The 20000-nt window shown below is 32.4% G+C and overlaps 1 protein-coding gene across 1 annotated transcript in view; it reads right to left on the bottom strand.

Annotated features, from left to right (window-relative positions):
* Positions 1 to 9598: 9598 nt before the first annotated feature.
* LOC119579884 overlaps positions 9599 to 20000 on the bottom strand; it is a 20533-nt gene continuing 10131 nt past the window's right edge. The window contains exons 7-13 of the mRNA XM_037927735.1: positions 19556 to 19718; positions 16424 to 16500; positions 15229 to 15295; positions 14080 to 14312; positions 13751 to 13895; positions 13181 to 13368; positions 9599 to 12432 (exon numbers count right to left, since the gene is read on the bottom strand). Of these exons, the coding sequence (XP_037783663.1) occupies positions 12243 to 12432; positions 13181 to 13368; positions 13751 to 13895; positions 14080 to 14312; positions 15229 to 15295; positions 16424 to 16500; positions 19556 to 19718 (1063 nt within the window). The 3' untranslated portion in view covers positions 9599 to 12242. The remainder of the gene's footprint in view (positions 12433 to 13180; positions 13369 to 13750; positions 13896 to 14079; positions 14313 to 15228; positions 15296 to 16423; positions 16501 to 19555; positions 19719 to 20000) is intronic.

Genomic DNA, 20000 nt, shown 5'->3' with positions numbered 1-20000 from the left:
TGAACTCATGTATTCAGATTTTTTTTTTCCTATCAGGCATAACTTTTGTTTAATAGCATATTTATGTTAAAAAAAAAATCCTAAATTCACAAATCAGGCTGATATTACAAGAAACTTGCCTTTGAAATGTAGAAGTGTGTTGTTCGTCAGCTAGCCCAAGAAATCAAGATTAGTATTGGGTTTGTAGACAAAGTCATTCAAAAGTTGTCAGCTCAGTGTGTTTCCAGGATACTCGCACCTCTCCAGAAGCAGGGACGAGTCCGTTGTTCAAAGCCTCTTTTAGCCATGTGCTAAGAAAACCAGGAGGACATTTCTGACGCAGGATGAAACTTAGGTCCACCACTCTGATCCAGAAATGAAGGCCCAGTCAAAACAATGGAACCATTTTGATTCACCTCCCCCCCCCCCCCAAAAAAAAAGACATGTGTCACACCCTCAGCAGCCAAGGTCATGCTCATAGTCTTCTGGACCAGCATAGTGGATTTCCTAGCAAAAGGTGCTACAGTTAGAGGAACTTATTAAACTTCACTGCTACAGAAACAGGGATGCTATCAAAACCAAGAAGCGTGGAATGTTGACCAAAGGAGTCTGCCTCCTAGAAGGCAATCATCATCATCATCATCAAGGGGCTAACGCCGACGGGGGCGTATGACCGCATCCACCCTTCGCTTCCAACCACGAGGATCCCTCGAGACGAGTCTCCAGGCAGGCCCTCGGCCCATCTCTAATTCCTCGCAACAAGTCTCGTCGAGCTGCCCAAGCCATGACCTCCTGGGTCGTCCCACAGGCCTCCTCCACCAGGGTTGTCTCGCAAAGAGACAACCTGATGGGCAGGGTCATCCACAGGGAAATGAACTAGGTGTCCATATAGCCTGAGTTGGCGAACCCAGATTATTCAAGTAACAGGTCCCATGCCAGTCTCACGATATAACCGCCGGTTGGACACTTGTTTCAAAAGGCATCAAGACGAGACTTCAAGGCACTAGATAGCGTCCAGGTTCCGCTTCCATAGAGCAAAACTGGTAGTATCAAGGCCTTGTAGACACGTAACTTGGTCCTTCTGCATAGGTACCAACATCTCCAAATGCTCTTATTGATCGAGTTCATGGCTCTTGTTGCCAGACCAATCCGTCTATTGATTTCTTGTTCTGACAGCCCAGAGATATGGATTACACTACCAAGGTATGTAAAACTCTCTGTAACTTCAACATCCTCACTGCAAGCATGGATCGAATGAACGGGTTCCCCTAACAGGCCCCCAAAGTTCTGAATCTTGGTCTTGGTCCAGAAGACCTCTAGGCTTTAAGGACTTCGCCTCATTGCTAAATACATCAAGAGCCGCCACCAGGGACTCAGATAGGATAGCAACATCATCGGCAAAGTCAAGGTCTTTGCCTAGTGTTACTCCACACTGACTTTGGCTAGTAGCTCTGCCCATTATCCAGTCCATACAGGTGTTGAAAAATGTTGGTGCAAGGACACAGCCTTGACCTTGACTCAGGAAGAAGTTTGACAGACCCCCACCACACTTTACAGCACTTTCAGTACCAGTATAAAGGCTTGCTATTAGGCCAATAATCTGTGTCGGAATTCCCCTGAGTCTTAGGATCTCCCATAGTGATTCACAATGCACCAAGTCGATGTAGGTTGTAAGCAACCCACGACCAAACTCATACAATTACTCGAAATGCTAGTATTCTGTCTATTGTGGACTTACAATAATTCAGACTGCTCTGGTCTCTGATGCCTCAGTACGTGGTTGCGGATCTGTTTCAGAAGAATGTGGGCGAAAACTTTGCTTGGTATGCTGAACAGTGTAATGCCACAGTAGTTGCTACAGTCCCAACAATCCCTTTTCCCCTTCCAGAGAGGGATGACCATGCCTCTCAACAGATCGGGGGGAGTGGTACCAGACTGCCAGATGGCAGTCAAGACTGTATGCAAGCCTGAGTCATAGGTTCACCCCCAGCCTTTAGAAGTTCAGCAGGGATATCACATATGCCTGCAGCTTTCCCACCCTTCAGCTTGGAAATCGCCATCCCAACCTCTGTTAGGGTAGGAAGTTCCTCACTGATGGGTGGGTCCGGCACAGGTATTGTGACATTGCTTGCATCCAAGCTAACTGTTGGAGGGTCTACCTGGTACAACTGCTCAAAATACTCAGCCCAACATTCACAAACCCCAACATGATCTGAGATGATCCATCCATCCGCTGATCAGACTGCAGTCATTTGTGAGGAGGGCTTAGGATTCAGCTTTCTCAGGGCTTGATAGGCAGGGCGAAGGTCGTTTACCAAGAAGTGGCCTTCAACCTCCTCAGCAAGATTCCTGATGAACTGTTCCTTGTCTCTTCTCAGCAGTGTCCAAGCCCTACACATCAAGGAGCGATGCAAGTCCTGATTGCCATTCAGCCTGGCCATGCGACATGCTTCAGTGGATTCCATCTCCAGGGAGATGGAATTCTGCCTTGCCCTTAGGCTGGGTCTGTCAGGTTGTCAAGTTCTATGAATTGGTCAGAGGCTGCCATGGTGAACTCATGGGCACACTCCTCCTCTCTTAGTCTGTCCAAGTGAAACACCTTAGAGTGGCCACTGGAGGGACGGGGAGTTTTGAAGTGGACCTGTAGGGGAGCCACAACCAGCCTATGGTCTCTGCCACAGAACTTGGCACTCTGGTAAACTCTACAGTTCTGGAGGATTCTCCATCACATGCTAACAAGAATGTGGTCGATATCCTTGGCCAGTGTACCTGTATTGCTATACCATATCGAGCGATGCAGGCTGGTACCAGAAGCCAGAGATCCTCATTCTTTGGGACCTAGCAAAGTCCCAGAGAAGGAGGCTGTTTTCACTGCTGGGATCAGCTCCCGAGCCATGGGGGCCAACAGATATCTCATAGCCAGCTAGATCACAGCCAGATACCGCATTGAAGTCACCCAGAACACTGCGAATATCTCGCTGGGGGCAATTGTCTGCCACAGATACGATTTTGGTGTAGAACGCCTCTTTCACATCGAGTTTACAAACATCAATAGGAGCATACACAGCAATAAGAGACATGAAGCCAAAGGCATGCTTCAGTCTCAGTGCCATAATACACTCATTAACAGGTGTCACCTCAACTACCGAGGGCTGAAGTTAGCTGGAAATGGCTGTGGCTACACCCTGGAGGTGGTGACCATCACTGCAGCCCGACCAATAGTGGGTGTACCCACCCATACTGATTGTGCCGCTGCCAGGTCTTCTTACCTCCAAGAGGGCAGCCACCTCAACTCCCAATCGCCCGGAAAGCTCGCCTGAGGTTAAGCCTCAGGCGGTCACTCTTGGGCGACACCACACACACACACACACACACACACACACACACACACACACAACACACACACACACATACACACACACACACACACACACACACACACACACACACACACACACACACACACACACACACACACACACACACACACACACACACACACACACACACACACACATACACACACAAGTACATATATATAATACATACTACATATATATATATACAATATATATATATATATATATATATATATATATATATATATATATTATATATATATATATATGAAATGAGCTCTAGCATTTTATGGACCTTTTCATTTATGAGATCACTTTAGCTGAAGTTATTGGTTGTGATTATTTCTAGATGTGTTCCCTTAATAGCTAACTTGCATTAGTATAGGGTTCAGTTACTGTGCTTATTTCTTTCATCTAAGGTCTTCCATCCATTCGAGGAGATTGCCTTTCACTCCACCTAGGTTTTCTAATTTTCATAGTAATCTTCAATGTGACATCGTATTATACGTCTTTTTTAAATATAAGTATACTCAATCCGTCCAGCAGTCTCTCTCTTGTCATATTACAGAAATTTTCATAAAAACAGAGGAGATTTGCTACATAATATCTTCCTTTCCTAAAACCAAATGGCTTATTTGATATATCTTGTTTTTAACTTCTACCCATTGATCCTTTCTAGAAGCTCACATATTACACCGGCTAACGAAACTGGTCTATAATATAGAGGGGATTGCTTGTCGCCGCTCTTATGTAAAGGTGTAACGTTGACGAGTTTCCAAGCTTCAGGTATTTTTCTGTTTCTCGCTGTATTTTGGAATATGAACAGTAAAGGAACAGACCGTTGTTGGGCACATTCCCTAACAATAATCTGAGCTCTTTTAGACATTATTCGTGTAGTTAAAGAAGAGCTTTGGTTGATTTGTATATTTGTTGATTACATCCTTTTCAACGTTTATTTTCACCTCCCTCTTGGTTTGGGTAAACTCATTTCTTCCTACTTTATATCTTGCATACGCTGCTTGAGATCTATGTCTTCTGAATCTCTTCCAAATGAGCTGCTTCTTTCTCTCATGTTCTTGCATCTTTGGACCTTTTTTGGCCACTTAGTTTCAGTTTTGAATCCCAATACAAATCTGTCTACTTCCTTCTTATATTGTACGTACATAATTTTTCTATTTGTTCAGATTCCCCCCCCAGTTAATGCCACCAAAATATTATTTCTTGAAGACTTGTATATTACCCGTCTTGTAGTTATACCTCCTCTTCCTTTCCTTACAGTGAGGGTTTTTTTCCTGTGACATATACACACTGTCGTTATTATTGTTTACCCGGTTTGTTTATACCTCAAGCGCCTTTATTTCCACAGTGTGGTCTTGTTTAATCTCTAACTCCTTTAGAATAATTCCTTTCCTTGCTAATATTGCCCCTCCCCCCTCCTCCGTTTCCGTTTGCTCTATTTTTCTCCAAATATTATGATATGCGAGTCCTAATGTTACATCGCATATGGAGGGTTCCAGTTTGAATCCAGTGATGCATATTACTTCTGATTTATTAATTTCAATTATTGCATGAAGTTCCCGTAGCTTTGAAGATATTCAGTCTTTATTTATCATAAACTATTAGTAGATAATCTTTTTGAATTTCTTTTGATTGCAAGGATGATGTAGTCCGTCCTTATCTGCAATTTCTTGCAATTCTTAGATTTTTTGCTGCCGAATTTCAAGTAATGTCAAGTTTAAGCTCCGCCCACACAAGATATTTTATGATGAAACGCATGTGACAATGGTTTGAGAATATAGAGAAACGCAAAGTTTAATTTTAGGGCCAAAAGCACCCCCCCCCCAAAAAAAAAAAAAAAAAAAAAAAAAGTTGACATCCACACCATTGATAAGAGGATGATAAATAATCGTTTAAAGTTCTTTACGTGATTTATGTCTATCATGAAACTCATAAGAGACTGATTATTTTTGATAAGAAACAAGAATTTATGAGAGTAACAAATCTATTACATGTGTTTGAGATTTATTAAAAGGCATATTCAGAGTCTCAGCCAGAGTAATTCATTCGAATCTGTGTACATTATGGTAGGCAGCATGTGATTCCTCGAATAAAGCTCCAAAAGCTGTTATCATCTCTTTTGTTTTCCATATAAATTATATTAATTATATATGATAATGACGATAATAACAAATATTATACTAATAATGATAATAATAATAACAACAATATTGATAATAATAATAATGATAATAGTAATGAATATGATTATCCTTATCATCACTGTTACTGTTATTGTTTTAACTATAGTAATAAAAATTATAACTATAAATGTAATTTTCTAGAACCAGTTTGTATCTTCAAACCCATCAGGTCTCAAGAGATTCACATCAACATCTAACTACTAACGAAATATAGCAGGAATAGTCGGCGTAATTAATGGATCAACACAATATGAATGTATTGTTTGTGTTATAATCATTATCATCACTGCCATTGTTATCATCAGTATTACTGTATTGCCATTTACCATACCTTACCATGGTAAACAACAATGGTGTAACATGGTAGAAATGTGGAAGTCAATCAAATGCCAATGCATTAAAATAGTTGTTTTGGGGACAACCGAGTTATAAATCATAATTCTAGCATGTGATGTGGCATTAAGTGCAAGCCATTCAAAACTCGATTACGATAACAATATATTTCTTTTACACGTAAACATTTCGATGTGGCACGGGACACTGTGTGTGTAAGACGGCTGGTTTTGTTCAAGCGGTACGATACTTTTCGTACGCCCGACAGTGTCGATGCTTCGCCCACACAACTTGAAATACTTGGAAGTATTTAGAGCAGCAGATTTGCTTTATAATTTGTCTCTACATTTTAGCTCAGACAGCAGAACTGTTTTGCTTGGAGGCTTCTCACCCTCCAAATGAACAAGTTTATTTTCTTTCTCGGCCCTTTGTTAATTTTTGTTGATACCTTTTCCAATTTTTTTTCTGTAGTAGTTCTGTTTAATTATTAATGTTTTAAACAAATATATGTGCTAAGATATCAAAGGTCATATAGCATTTGGTAAACTATTGTGGTGGGAGAGGTTTAAAGATGTACTTTATTTGAACAATCTCTTAAATTTCTACGGTTATATGGCATTTTAAGATAGTATGGTAGTGAAAGGAGTTATGGAGGGTCATTAGCAGACGAATCGGTGATCTCATCTCGCTCCCCCCCCCCCCCCCCCGATTTCCTGCAGCTGATACCCCACGCCACGTGTCTGGTGGACGCTCACTGCTTGTGCCCTAGAATGACCCAGTCTTAATAGTTCGCTCGCAGCGGTCATCACCACACCACCAGCCTCCGGGCTGGCTGGCCGGACACGTGACCCCCCCGCTCAGCTCTTACCCTAAGACGTAGCATGTGTACCTTTATTGGTACACACGCTAAGTACGTTAACTACCATTACTGTTCACCAAAGAGTAGATGCTAAACCACCATCTATTATATCATCAGCCTCCTGGCTGGCTGGCCGGACACGCGACCCCGCGCTCAGGCTTGCCCAAGACATCATCTCTGTGTTCCCTTACTGTGTTGTACTCTTCCTCAATAAAGAGTCAAGCCGTTATAACCACCATCACTGCCAACCAGTCACAACCACTGTTTAGAGGTACTCATAGCCTTTTACAAGGAGAAAGAGGGTAGGATTAGGGATTGATAAAAGATGAAGGGTTAAGGACAAAGGGTGATTAGTTCAATCTGCAGTAGTTCTCATTCATCTTTGGTCATATTTTGTCATATCCAGATTTCTTATATTCTACGTGGGTGGCCAGGACTTTAGTTTTTTTTATTATACCAATTACTATTTGCTTGTTTATGAATGTCACTTTTAAAGGAGGTTTCTCTCCCTTTTTCAATAATCCGAACCTCCTATAAGTTACGATATTCTGCTCTGAGAATTCGGGATTTATGACCTTGAGAATATTGACAATCAATTTCTTACCTTACTTGTATCATTTAATTCAGTCTTGTATGGCTATGTCTTTGTTTGCTTCAACCATATAGAAGAGTTGCCCAAGGTGTGACATATTTTTTTTCTTCTTTACAGTATCTTCCAGCTGGAGCTATGTTTTCATTTACTGTTTCCTTTCCTTCAATACATCGGCATGTGTATCTGGTATCTTTTTTTGCCTCTTCCAATATCTGAGATTGGCTGCTTGACAAATAGCTCTCAGTTTGCTTAAAAGTTTCTTATATTTTTATTACTTCTTCAAACTCTTCTTGCAGATTCTTTGCTTCAATTTGACTACCATTGCCAGTCATAGTTTCCAGTTCTTCCACCTTTTCCTTGAGGTCTTTGATTTTCTTGTTAGACTTTTCAGTATACTCTCTCTGAATGGTTGTATTCGTGCGCAAATTGTCTACCATTCCCTTCAAATTTACGCTTTCTTCAAACATTCTGGTACCAGGATGCCTGCCTTCAATAGTTTCAGTTTTAACTGCTGCTTCTGCTAACTTCACTTTCTTGGTCTAATCTTAGCTGTTGTCAATTAAACACCAAAATGGAGCTGCACGTAGGATTCGCTATCACTTTTCCTCCCTCACAAAGCATCACAATCTTTTTCAATTTTCACTTTTTTTTTTACTTTATCAGCCATTTTCCTCTTTCACCATGAATTATCCACATTCTTATAATCCATGGTTATCAGACTAGACCATCCACTGCCAGATTCTCTCTATATTTAACACTGCATTCCACTGTGTGTGTGTGTGTGTGTGTGTGTGTGTGTGTGTGTGTGTGTGTGTGTGTGTGTGTGTGTGTGTGTGTGTGTGTGTGTGTGTGTGTGTGTGTGTGTGTGTGTCTGTTTGTTTGTTCAATGAAAAGCAAATTATAATCACTTGATTTATTAATATGATCTTAGTACAAAATGACTAGACAAAACAATCCAGAGAGTTTAGTTGTATAACTTATTTACAAATCTGTATCACATTTAATGCATCACTTTGTATAATAAAGATGAAATAAACATGACAAGATGGGAAACCTTCAAATATTATACAGATAAGGTTGCAGAGCTCACAAATAATACCTGATGTTTAGTGTAAAAAAAAAAATGACAACAAAACTTCCATAAATTGGTAGTGCTACTAATATTAGTTTTTATTAGTTATATACAATATATTTACTTTTTTGTAATATTAACTACAAACCAGAAAACCTACATAATTTTTTTTTTTAGATCAAAGTACATAACCACATGACAAATAACAAGACAAGTAATTACTTTGAGATAACCTCAAAATTACTATAACCAAAATATAACAAAATCATCAAGGTACTCACACACTTCACAGAACTATACTCATAATCTCTAATGAGAAAAATAAAATGCACAATATAGCATTTAGTCTGATGCTTATACAATATCCACAACCTACAATACAGTTATTCATCTTGCTAGTGGGTAGTCATAAGACGCATTTTGTACTCACTCTGCTGTCTGTATTACCAAGTGATATGTGATAAGTTATCTGCTATTGATGGCTCTAAAATATTGTATAAAATAATTCACAGAGCAACAATAAATAATCCTTAATTAATTCTTGTTAAAGCTCTCATATATTTCTGAGAATACTGAGAATACTTGTCATTACCATTTTTACCATACAAAAACTAAAACAAGTTGTATGGTATACTGTAATAAACTATGCATACTACTACACATTAGTATGGAAATATTGTCAGCGTCATGGCTCAGTAAATTATAGTGTGCCTCTCACTGTGAAGAACAATATTTGATCCCATTGCTGGACCATTACAAACAAGAACAAAACAAAACAAAAAACAAAAAAAAACCCAGCTCAGGCACTGGCAACAATATCTGTGCCAGTTCAAAGAGGATAGACTTATAAGAAGCATATGAATGACCATATACAGTATATGGAGAACTTATGACAAGGACTTTAACCCTTTGCCGACGGGTGGCATGTACGTACATGCCATGGCATGGCTGGACTATCTGCCGGGGGCATGTATGTACATGCCATGTTTTTTTTTTTTTTTTTTTTTTTTTTTTTGTTACAATCACGGCAAAATATTATTTTTCTGCCAGTGAAAATGAGATCAAGTCTTTTTAACACTTTCTCATTTTTACTATATAAAAAAAAAAAAAAAAAAAAAAAAAAAAAAACTACGACTTCAACTCCATGATACCACACACTGCTTATTTTATTCAGACTATAGAGCAAATAATGATCAACTATGGAGTCTATATAACAACAAAAATATCCTTCAGTCTTGATTTATCAGGAAATATGGCAAATAGAGACTTTAGAAAACAATGATAACTGAAAATACAATATATGCTCGTAGTATTACGAAGAAATCGCAAGGGATGCTGGCATTTGGCATGAGCGATTGCGCATGCTAGGGTGACGATATAAGCCCCCAGCAGCGAGGCCAGGGCCACTATGAATACTACCCGGCGGGAAAGGGTTAAGCATAACCCAAAGAATTTTTTCTTCTTGAGAATGTATGTTACATACTCAAGTATACAGTCACAATTCATATACAAGTATCTATATTTACATGTATCACTATGGTTCTACCCCATGTTTCCATGGTGTACATTAACCGAACCTGTGAACTGATTTTCTTGTCACATTAATAAAATGATTTACATATTTTAACAATGAAAATGATGACAAAACATGCTTAATTTCAAGCTAATTACAAGCCATATATGCTGAAAATTATTATATAATGACACATTTTTCTCATTTCATCAGAAATAGGTGTGTGCATGTGAAAGTGTTGATTTGTGATTAATTAAGAAAAACATGAATTTTCACTCCTACATCATATTCAAGACTAGGTAGAGTTATTCTTGCAAAAGCACCTATAATGTGTTACTATAATGTATACCGAACACTTGGTATCACAGACACCAAAAAAAAATGGTCATTATTATGTATCCACAAAATAATATCAGCTAGTAAAAAAAAAAAAAAAAAAAAAAATCTACCACATGCATACAATCTACATGTTTAGAATTATTACATATCCTACAGTTTCAGGAAGAAAATATAAGTATCAGTCCTTTTGCTACACATATACCAATGAAACTAAAATAGAAATATAATATAGCAATTGCATTACAGATCATTTGTGACAAAAGAAACATTTTAAAAATATTTGTATAAATCTGTTTTAAGTATGGAGTGACCTGGTAATGAAGTCATTTCATTTACATCTGTCAGACACAATTGCAGTTGCATACACAAACATATACATGCATACACAAACATATCCACACAATTAACAGTGTTCATTGCAACAAATGTAGAAGGTATGAATGAGAATTAATATCTTCACAGTGCAAGAGATGTATTTGACTGGTTTTAACTATATCTTTGTCAGAAATATCTATATTTCTGATGAAGATGTAGTCAAAACCAGTCAAAGACATTGCTTGCTCTGTGAAGACATTTATTCTCATTCTTATCTCTTTCTCTACACCCACATCAATAACATGTACAAATACAATGATGCACTCAAACTCACAAACAAGCACCCTGACATACATGCACAAATTGGCTTTAAAATAGAGGAAATACAAACAGTAGAAACAAATTGGCACCTACTTATTATGCACCTTTTTAGGCAATGAAATAAATAGAATAGAACACAAAAATTGAGCTTCTACTTTCTGACTGTAACTTTTATTGATTTTTTTCTCTCATTTTTCTTTATAAACTTATGGCATAATCATTTCCTAAATGAATACTTTTAGAAAGGCACTTTCTGCTGTTTATGTGACATAGGTTCTCAGATCAATGCAATGCAACTTTTGAATTAAAAGTTGAAAAAAAAAATCTGATAAAACATTGTCATTCACTAGGTATGCTGATGTGTAGAAAAACAGTGTAATTTTAATACAAAGAAATGCATATATTGTATGTCACATGTATTTGAACTAAATGTCACCTTTGTGGCTAAAAAATCATAAGCAGAATGGTATGCTTACAATTGCTTTTTCTCAGTTTTATTAAAGATTCAGTGGGCAAGTTGATCTATGGGTTAGTGAAGAAAAGCTAGAAACTATTTGTGATTCATCAAACTGTACCTTCACCAGCAATGTAAAGCATTCCATTCAGTTATTAATTTTATAATGGATATTCATAAATTATCAAACTGACCTCTATTCTCCTGCATAGAAAAGAAACATTCCTTAACTTAAGAACTGCTAAATTTCAAATAAAGCCAGCAAGAACACTCTAAGTTAAGTCACATACAGTTGAATACCTAGCAATCCCCAATCTTGTCTAGAATATTTTTACAGCAATAATGAATGTGTGGAAGAAGATAGAAAGAAAAAATGAGAAAAGAAAAAAAGAAAAAGCCCAAAACATACGATGTGAAGCACATATCACACATTAGCTATTTAAAATTAACCATCATAAAAAAGTCTCTATTTTTTTCTAGAACAGAGTCGTTATCGAATCATTCACATATAAGAGTGAGAGTGTGTGTGAGTGCGTGAGTGAGTGAGTGTGTGTGTCTGTGTGTGTGCGCTTCTCGTTTCCACAGGAGTTCAACTGACATAACAAAGCAGTTCCTGCTGCATATAAATCTCTAGTATGATATTTCAAATAACAATATAATTACATAACTGATAAACTGTATATGTAGAATATATTGTAAATAAATTATATGGTACAAGATTAATGGTGATATATCTCCATACTGGACACAATTTTTCCTACTTTATATTAAGCAGATACTCCACATCTGTCACTTGCAGAAAGTATTATCATCAGTCTTCTAGTCAGTGAGCTGGTTCACTAACTGAGATACCTAAAGAATATAAAATAAATATTTAAAATTCTCCATAATATATCAGCAGAAGACTACAAGGAAGTTTCAACTGCCTTCTTATTCAGTGCTGCTTGACTGGTTGGGGAAGGAGTCCTCTTCTCAGGCAAGGCTGGTGGCAGCATGAGGCCATCTGCTGTGACTGGAGGGCTCAGGCCAGTTGGAGACCTGGCTGCGCCTATTACAAGGTTGGAGTTTACATTTCCTGAGAGCATCTCAACCATCCTGAAAGTGTGCATGGGCATTAGTTGTGTTTTCCCCTTAAAAAAAAAAAAAAAAAAAAAAAAAAAAAAAAAAAAAAACACTTAGTAACTAAATAATAATATGCTAATTCTAGGATTTGGTAAGTTTGGGAATATGTCATGCACCACCAAACATTTCCACCAATATATATCCCCTGCACATTCTTCCCTCATAAAATTATGTGGAATTGGTTAGAAGCAATAAAGATATTTTGTCCATAGAAATAAAAGATATTTTCATAGAATCAAAAGATGTTGCCTAGATATTTGAATCAAACATTCATGTGCAATAGATAGCTTTACAATACCTTACACCTGTGTAAAGGAAAAAATATAGCTAATGACATTATGGCACAATAATAACTGAATAAGTGCACTATGGTTTCACTACGCAATCTTTCTAAAGTTTGTGATTGTGAATATTTCACAGTTACTCTAAAAAAGACCAATGCCTGTAATTCACTAGATACTGTCAAGACAAAAAGTGAAATGAACAACTATTGGGAAGATCACTTATTTTGATTTTCACTACATACTCCACATTGCTTGTTGATAACATATTAACAGCTGTAAATAGGTTTCACATGAATGACTTTTTCTGAATTATGGATGAACAGCAATACTGGCAAAGAAAATTGTTATCCACTGAAGTTTTTACTTTGCTCCTTACCTACCCTATCTTAGAAAAGACAAATGCAGTAAAATCAAAGTGATAAATTCATAAAACTTACTGGCAACGAAGAGCACGATTTTCAGCTATAATGGCATCTGATTCCTTCTTTGACTTTTCAAGCAAATTATTGAGTGAGCTCAAGACTGCTGGTGATGGGGGTTTCTTTGGCAACTGCGAAGCATTTGGAATGGTCTGGGGCGCCTGGGCCATTCCAGCTGCTGTCCCCGCAGTACGGCTGTGGTTAATCTGTGGTAAATTGGTTAGAATCAGGAATAATATTAAGGAAATGAAGGAAAAATTAAAACCTCATATCACTTTATGCCATTCAATTCTCACTTAGGTTTAATTCTCTGGACTAAAACTTCTAATCACTTAGGTATAAGATCATAAAATTTATATCATTTAATCTTTCCTAACATCCTAATGTACCTTCACTACTACAATAGTCACTGCTTGCCCCTAAAAATCTCTTTATTTCTTTATTAACTTCAGCAGCAGAGATGCCTTGCAATGATTAAGGAATAATAAAAGAAAACTGACAAATAATAAGAAACTGTCACATGCATTTTTTAATAGCATACTCCCACAATAGATCAACAACATATCACAGAAATCCCCAGCAACTTACTGCAATTTCCATGATCTTCCAAATGTCCTTCTGGCGTTGCTTCTGAAGTGAAGATATGTGTTGTGCGGTTCTTGCTGCATCTTGCAAAACTGCTTCTAATGGTGAAGAGAGAGCAGCTACTTCACTGCAACATTCACTCTGTTTCCTATCAGACAAATATCAAGTCAGATTTATTTTCATATAAATTGATTATTTAAGTAAAATGATAGAACAGAAATTTCAAATTTTACTAAGTATTCATCAATAATAATGAAAATGGGGAGATAATAAATAAATATATATACAATTGTATATCTAATATATATCATGTATAATAATGCACAACTTACTCTACGTGTTTATAAAGATCTTGTTGCAATCTGTCCCTTTTTCTCAAAGCTTGTAGCAGCAACTTGCACATGTCTGTATTATCATGTGGTGTAGCACGCTGCTCTTTATTCCTTCTTCTTAGATTACAATAATGGTCTTCTCCAGCTGTTAATCTAATTAGAATTATCCCTAAGTTAGAATACACAATTACAAAACTTTCATCATGAAGAATTTCAGAGAATTCTGACTCTAACTAATGAAAGAAACACTAGTGAACAATCAAATAAATGATCTATTAGTTACTTCTCTTTCAATATCAGGTATTTTTTTACCATTATGAAAAAGAAAATGATGCTAGTAAAACTTGGAGTGATTAGATTTTTTAAACAAAGTTTTTTATTGCAATGCATCGAGGGAAGATTAAAGAACCTAAAGAAAGGAAAATACTCCTTGTCCAATTAACTTGTTTCCAGGCAGTGTTAAGAAATGATTTCTAGTTGTTGGACATCAACAATGTACTTGTTATTATTATTTCTTCCGTGTATAGCTTTTGGGGTGAAAGAAATAATACTTCTAACCTTAAATAACAAAGTAATGTATAAGCACAAAATGGGAATTCTCCAGATTATCTTTGGTATTCATTTATGAAATATGGATAAGAAAACATAAAAAGGAATGATCTTGGAACAACACAGGATTTGGTGGCAACTTAGACCCTGAAACTGTCAAGGCTGTGTGACTACGTCGTTTCTTGGGTGAAGACAGAGGAAAAATTCCGTGGGCTTAAGTAATCGATAATGAGAACCAGGGAGGGAAATGACGCATATGCACAAACCTGGAGGTGAAGACCATTTGGTTTTCCAAGGGGTTATTTATTGCCTTATAAAGGTGTGAAGGAATCTTTGGCCATGTTGGAAAATGGCCCTCCAAGGATATACGCACCCAATTATCTTTCCTTGCAATAGGGAAGGGTATTAAAAAAGAATATAAAAAAAAAAAAAAAAAAAAAAAGACAAACCAAAAATGTTACTAGATATTATTGTATAATGACCTCTACAAAATGATATGGATCTTGTCAAAGAAAACATTCATTCCACTAAAACACAGATACAAATAAGCAGCAAAATCAAAAAAAAAAACTACTATACCAAGAAAAAAGAAAATCTTACGCAGGGGAGGGGAGGAGCTTGTGCAACACACATGGGGTTTGGTGGGGAGCCAGCCAAGACTGGGAACCTGTAGAGGGTTTGTCTTTAAAACTACTTTTCATTTTGGGGCAGTACACAGGGACCATGGTTTAAATGTCATAATCTGCAGTATATCAAAATAAAACAAGAAATAGAAAGGGAGATATAGAAAGGGGTTTTTTCCAATGAATAACAAACCTTTTTGGTAAATTTAAAAGATCTCTGCTTTGTAGGGATCCTTGACAGGGAACTTTCTCTCATAAAAATAAAAAGTACGAGGGGTTATAACAACAAAAACAGTTTGGGTTGAGGTGGTCTGGATTAAACTATGTTCAATTAACTTGTTAAACTATGGGTTCCATTTGATGTAATGCCTAAAGTTTATACACAATAAAATAAAAGTTCTACTATAGAAAAAAAATTCCAAGAAACCAAGAACAAAAAACAGAACATAAAAGACATGAATCTTTAAAGGTTAAAATTTCAAATATCATGTCGGAAGCCATCATAAAGAAAAAAGTCACTAACATTCTCTGCCTTTTGGTTAATAAGGGCAATTATAAGCCTTAAAGAAAAAAAACTCTTTCCATATTACTTAATTATTATTCATAAAAAAATAAAAAATGAAAATCGGAATTAGAATTACACTGAATTTTCTTATCAATAGTGCTCTTTAACACGGGACTTGTACAGTATACATCACAAAAACAGAAAAATGTGGGCTAAAAACCTTTGTAATTTTCTGTTTATTGGAACTATTGGGGATAAATTAAAACAAAGAATATATTAAGCAAAAAAATTTAAAACTACAGAAACTTCTCTGGAAAGGGTAAGGAAATGATGAAGGAAAAAAAATGATTCCACATTAAGGTCTCTGTTTTCAAGTTCGGGTCCTTTTGGCCTCAAAAAGGGGAAAGGGGGGCACTGGGCCTAATGACTGCAAGATTCAAGCATTATCTTCATTATAAAAATTAAGAAGAAGAATGTGAAAACATTATAAAAAAAAATTCTGAATAAAAAATGAAGCCAAAAGAAAAAAATATTCAGGATTTAAGCAATAAATAATCATAAATTCAAAATATTTCATTCATAAAAAAGTACCTTTCTCAAGTGAAATATTTTCAAGAGAATAAGATAACCAAGAAACATTAATACTGTCTCTGGGCTTTATCCTGACCCAGCATGGATGCAGAAAATGTTGGGGCCCCCTGGGATAGATTTTGTCTCCAGCCAACCCCCATTCAACTGAAGATGCTGTGCACACTGAGGAACTTGTACTCATATTGACACAATCCATAGAACAAAACATGAAGGAAGGCAAACTTCAATTAATAAAAGAATCTTTATATAGGTGTTGAAATGTATCATAGTTCCATCCTTTATATAAAAGTGAGGTAATTTAGTATAAATTTTTTATTAGGGAATTAAAAATGTATATCTTCTTTTACTTTTTTATGAAAAATAAAACAAAAATGAAAGAAAGAAAAAAAAAACATTTTATAAAATTTAAATTAATAAATCAATTAAAAATCTTACAAAAAAATAGTATTCATCTTTTTTTGTTTATGTTTTAACTACAAATTATCTTATTTAATTTATTCCTCTTAAATTTATATTATAAATATTAAAAAGATAGAAAGAAGAATAAATAAGTAGCCTAAAATTACTGTATATGGGGGCTTTGTTACACAGACATTGATACATATTACCAATCACAATCAAAAAAAAAAATTTAAAATTTGTAATTCCAAATATCTTTTGGATATGTATAATGTAAATTTATAAGTTACATAAAATAAAAAAAGGAAAAAAATAGGGGGACTTATATAAAATATTAATATAAATCTTAATAGTTGATGTTTAATAAAATAAATAATAATATTATCTATAATTTAAAGACAATGGGGGAGAACTACAACAATGAAATTCGTCCAAGATATATGTTAACTAAGAAAATTGGTCCAGATTAATAGAACAACATATTTCAACTACTATTTGTATTCTTACCTCTACAAGTTATATTCATTGTAGGCATAGGAATAGATCACTGGGTTTATATATATACATAAGTATATAAAAATTAAAAAATTTTTATACCAGAAATACTCCATTATACACATAAATAGATTATAATAGCAATTAAACACATATAATTTTAATAATATCATATATTAAAAACAACCACCCAACATCCACAAATGTATTTTTATATATAATAAATAATATATATATATATATTAATATATTTTATAATATATATAAAATTTTAAAATATATGTAATAATGACTGTAGTATGTTTTATATATATATATATATATAGATATATATATATTATATATATATTATTATATATAAATTATATATTATATATTATATATATATATTATATATTATATATTATAAATTATATTTATAAAATTTTAAAATATATATATATATAATATACATATATAAAATAAAAATCACACACAAACACCCTGTTTTAATTATAAGATTAGTATATATTATTATATATATGTATTTTATATATATATAAAAAAAAAAAAACAAACAAATATAATAAAATATATATTATTAATATATATATATAAAATAATAAATAATAATTAATAAAACAAAAATATAATATATATATAATAAAATAATAACTAATAATAAAAATAACAAAAAAAAAAAAACAAAAAAAAAAAAAATATATATATATATTTTATATTTTATATATATATATATATATATATATATATATATATATATATATTATAGAAAAATATATATAATGTGTATATATAATATAATAAAAATATATATATATATAATAAAATATACATATAATAAAACAAAATTATTATATATATATATTATATATATATATATATTGTATATATATATATATTTTATATTATATATATAATATATTATATTTTATATTATATATTATATATATATATATATAAAAATATATATATATTGTTATATATATATTATAATATATATATTTATAATATATATGTTTATTATATATATTATATATATAAATATATATATATATATAAAATATATATATATATATATATATGTAATATATATATATATATTATATAATATATATATATATTAATATAATATATATTATAAAATTATATTTTATATATATTTTATATATAATATATATTAATATATTATATATAATATATATATATATATATATATATATATATATATCTTATATATAATATATATTATATATATTATATATAAAATATATATATTTTATATATATATATATATATATATATATATAATAATAATCTATATATATATATATATATATATATATATAAATATATATTATAGATATATATATATATATATATATATATATATATATATATATTATTAGATATATATATTATATATAAATATATATATATATATATTATAATTAAAATATTATAATAAATATATATATATAAAATATATAAATATATATATATATATTATATATAATATAAAAATATCTATATATATATATATATATATATATATATATAAATATATATATTATATATATAATTATTATAAATATATATATTTATATAATATTATATATATATTTTATCTATTAATATATAAATATATAATATAAAATAATATACACATAAAAAAAAAAAAAAAAAATTATTAATATATATAAAATCTATAATATATATATATATATGTATATATATATATGTGATATATTATATATTTTATATATTTATCTTTTTTATATATAAAAAATTATAATTATATTTTATATTTTATACATAATATATATAATATAATATTATTAAAATTATATATATATTATATATATATAAAAATTATTTTATATATATTATATATATCATTATATTATATATATTATATATTATATATAATATATATATTATATAGTATAAAATATACTATTAAAAATTACATATATAATATATACATTATAATATTACTAATAATATAATAATTACACATAAAAAAAAAAAAAAAAAAAAAAAAAAAAATATATATAAATTAATATTACTTTAAATATATATATATAATATATATATTATATATATATATATATAATATATATAAATAAATAAATAAATAAATAACTATATTTTATAAATATATTATATATAAATAAATAAATATATATAATAAATAAATAAATAAATAATAAATAAATATATATATATATATAATTAATATATATATATAAAATATACATATATATTATATATTATCTATTTATATATATTATATATATCATATATATATCTCTACTTCTTCGCCCCTAAAATTTAAACCCAAACTCACCTTCTTGTTTAAAATGTCGTTGATCATGTTGAAAGCCACAAACTGCTTGGCCCCGCCCTCGTCCAGCACCTGGCCTCGCAAAACAGGGTCCCACTCCAGCATGATGCGCAACCACTCCTCTATTCTTGTTCTGAAATTTTTTCAAAGGGAAATTTACTTCACTCCTTTATGAAAGAATTTAATGGTCCTTAATAAGAGAGAGAAAAGAAAAGAAAAGAAAAGAAAAGAAAAGAAAAGAAAAAAAAAGAAAAAAAAAAAAAGAAAAGAAAGAAAAAGAAAAGAAAAGAAAAGAAAAGAAAAGAAAAGAAAAGAAAAGAAAAGAAAAAGAAAAGAAAAAGAAAAGAAAAAGAAAAGAAAAAGTGGAAAAATTATGTTTTCTGTGATAGGTCAACACAATGACAATTCATTCATG

The sequence above is a fragment of the Penaeus monodon genome, chromosome 13, assembly GCF_015228065.2.
Source record: "Penaeus monodon isolate SGIC_2016 chromosome 13, NSTDA_Pmon_1, whole genome shotgun sequence".
NCBI classification, from domain to species: Eukaryota; Metazoa; Arthropoda; class Malacostraca; order Decapoda; family Penaeidae; genus Penaeus; species Penaeus monodon.
This window is presented reverse-complemented; position numbering and strand designations above follow the sequence as displayed.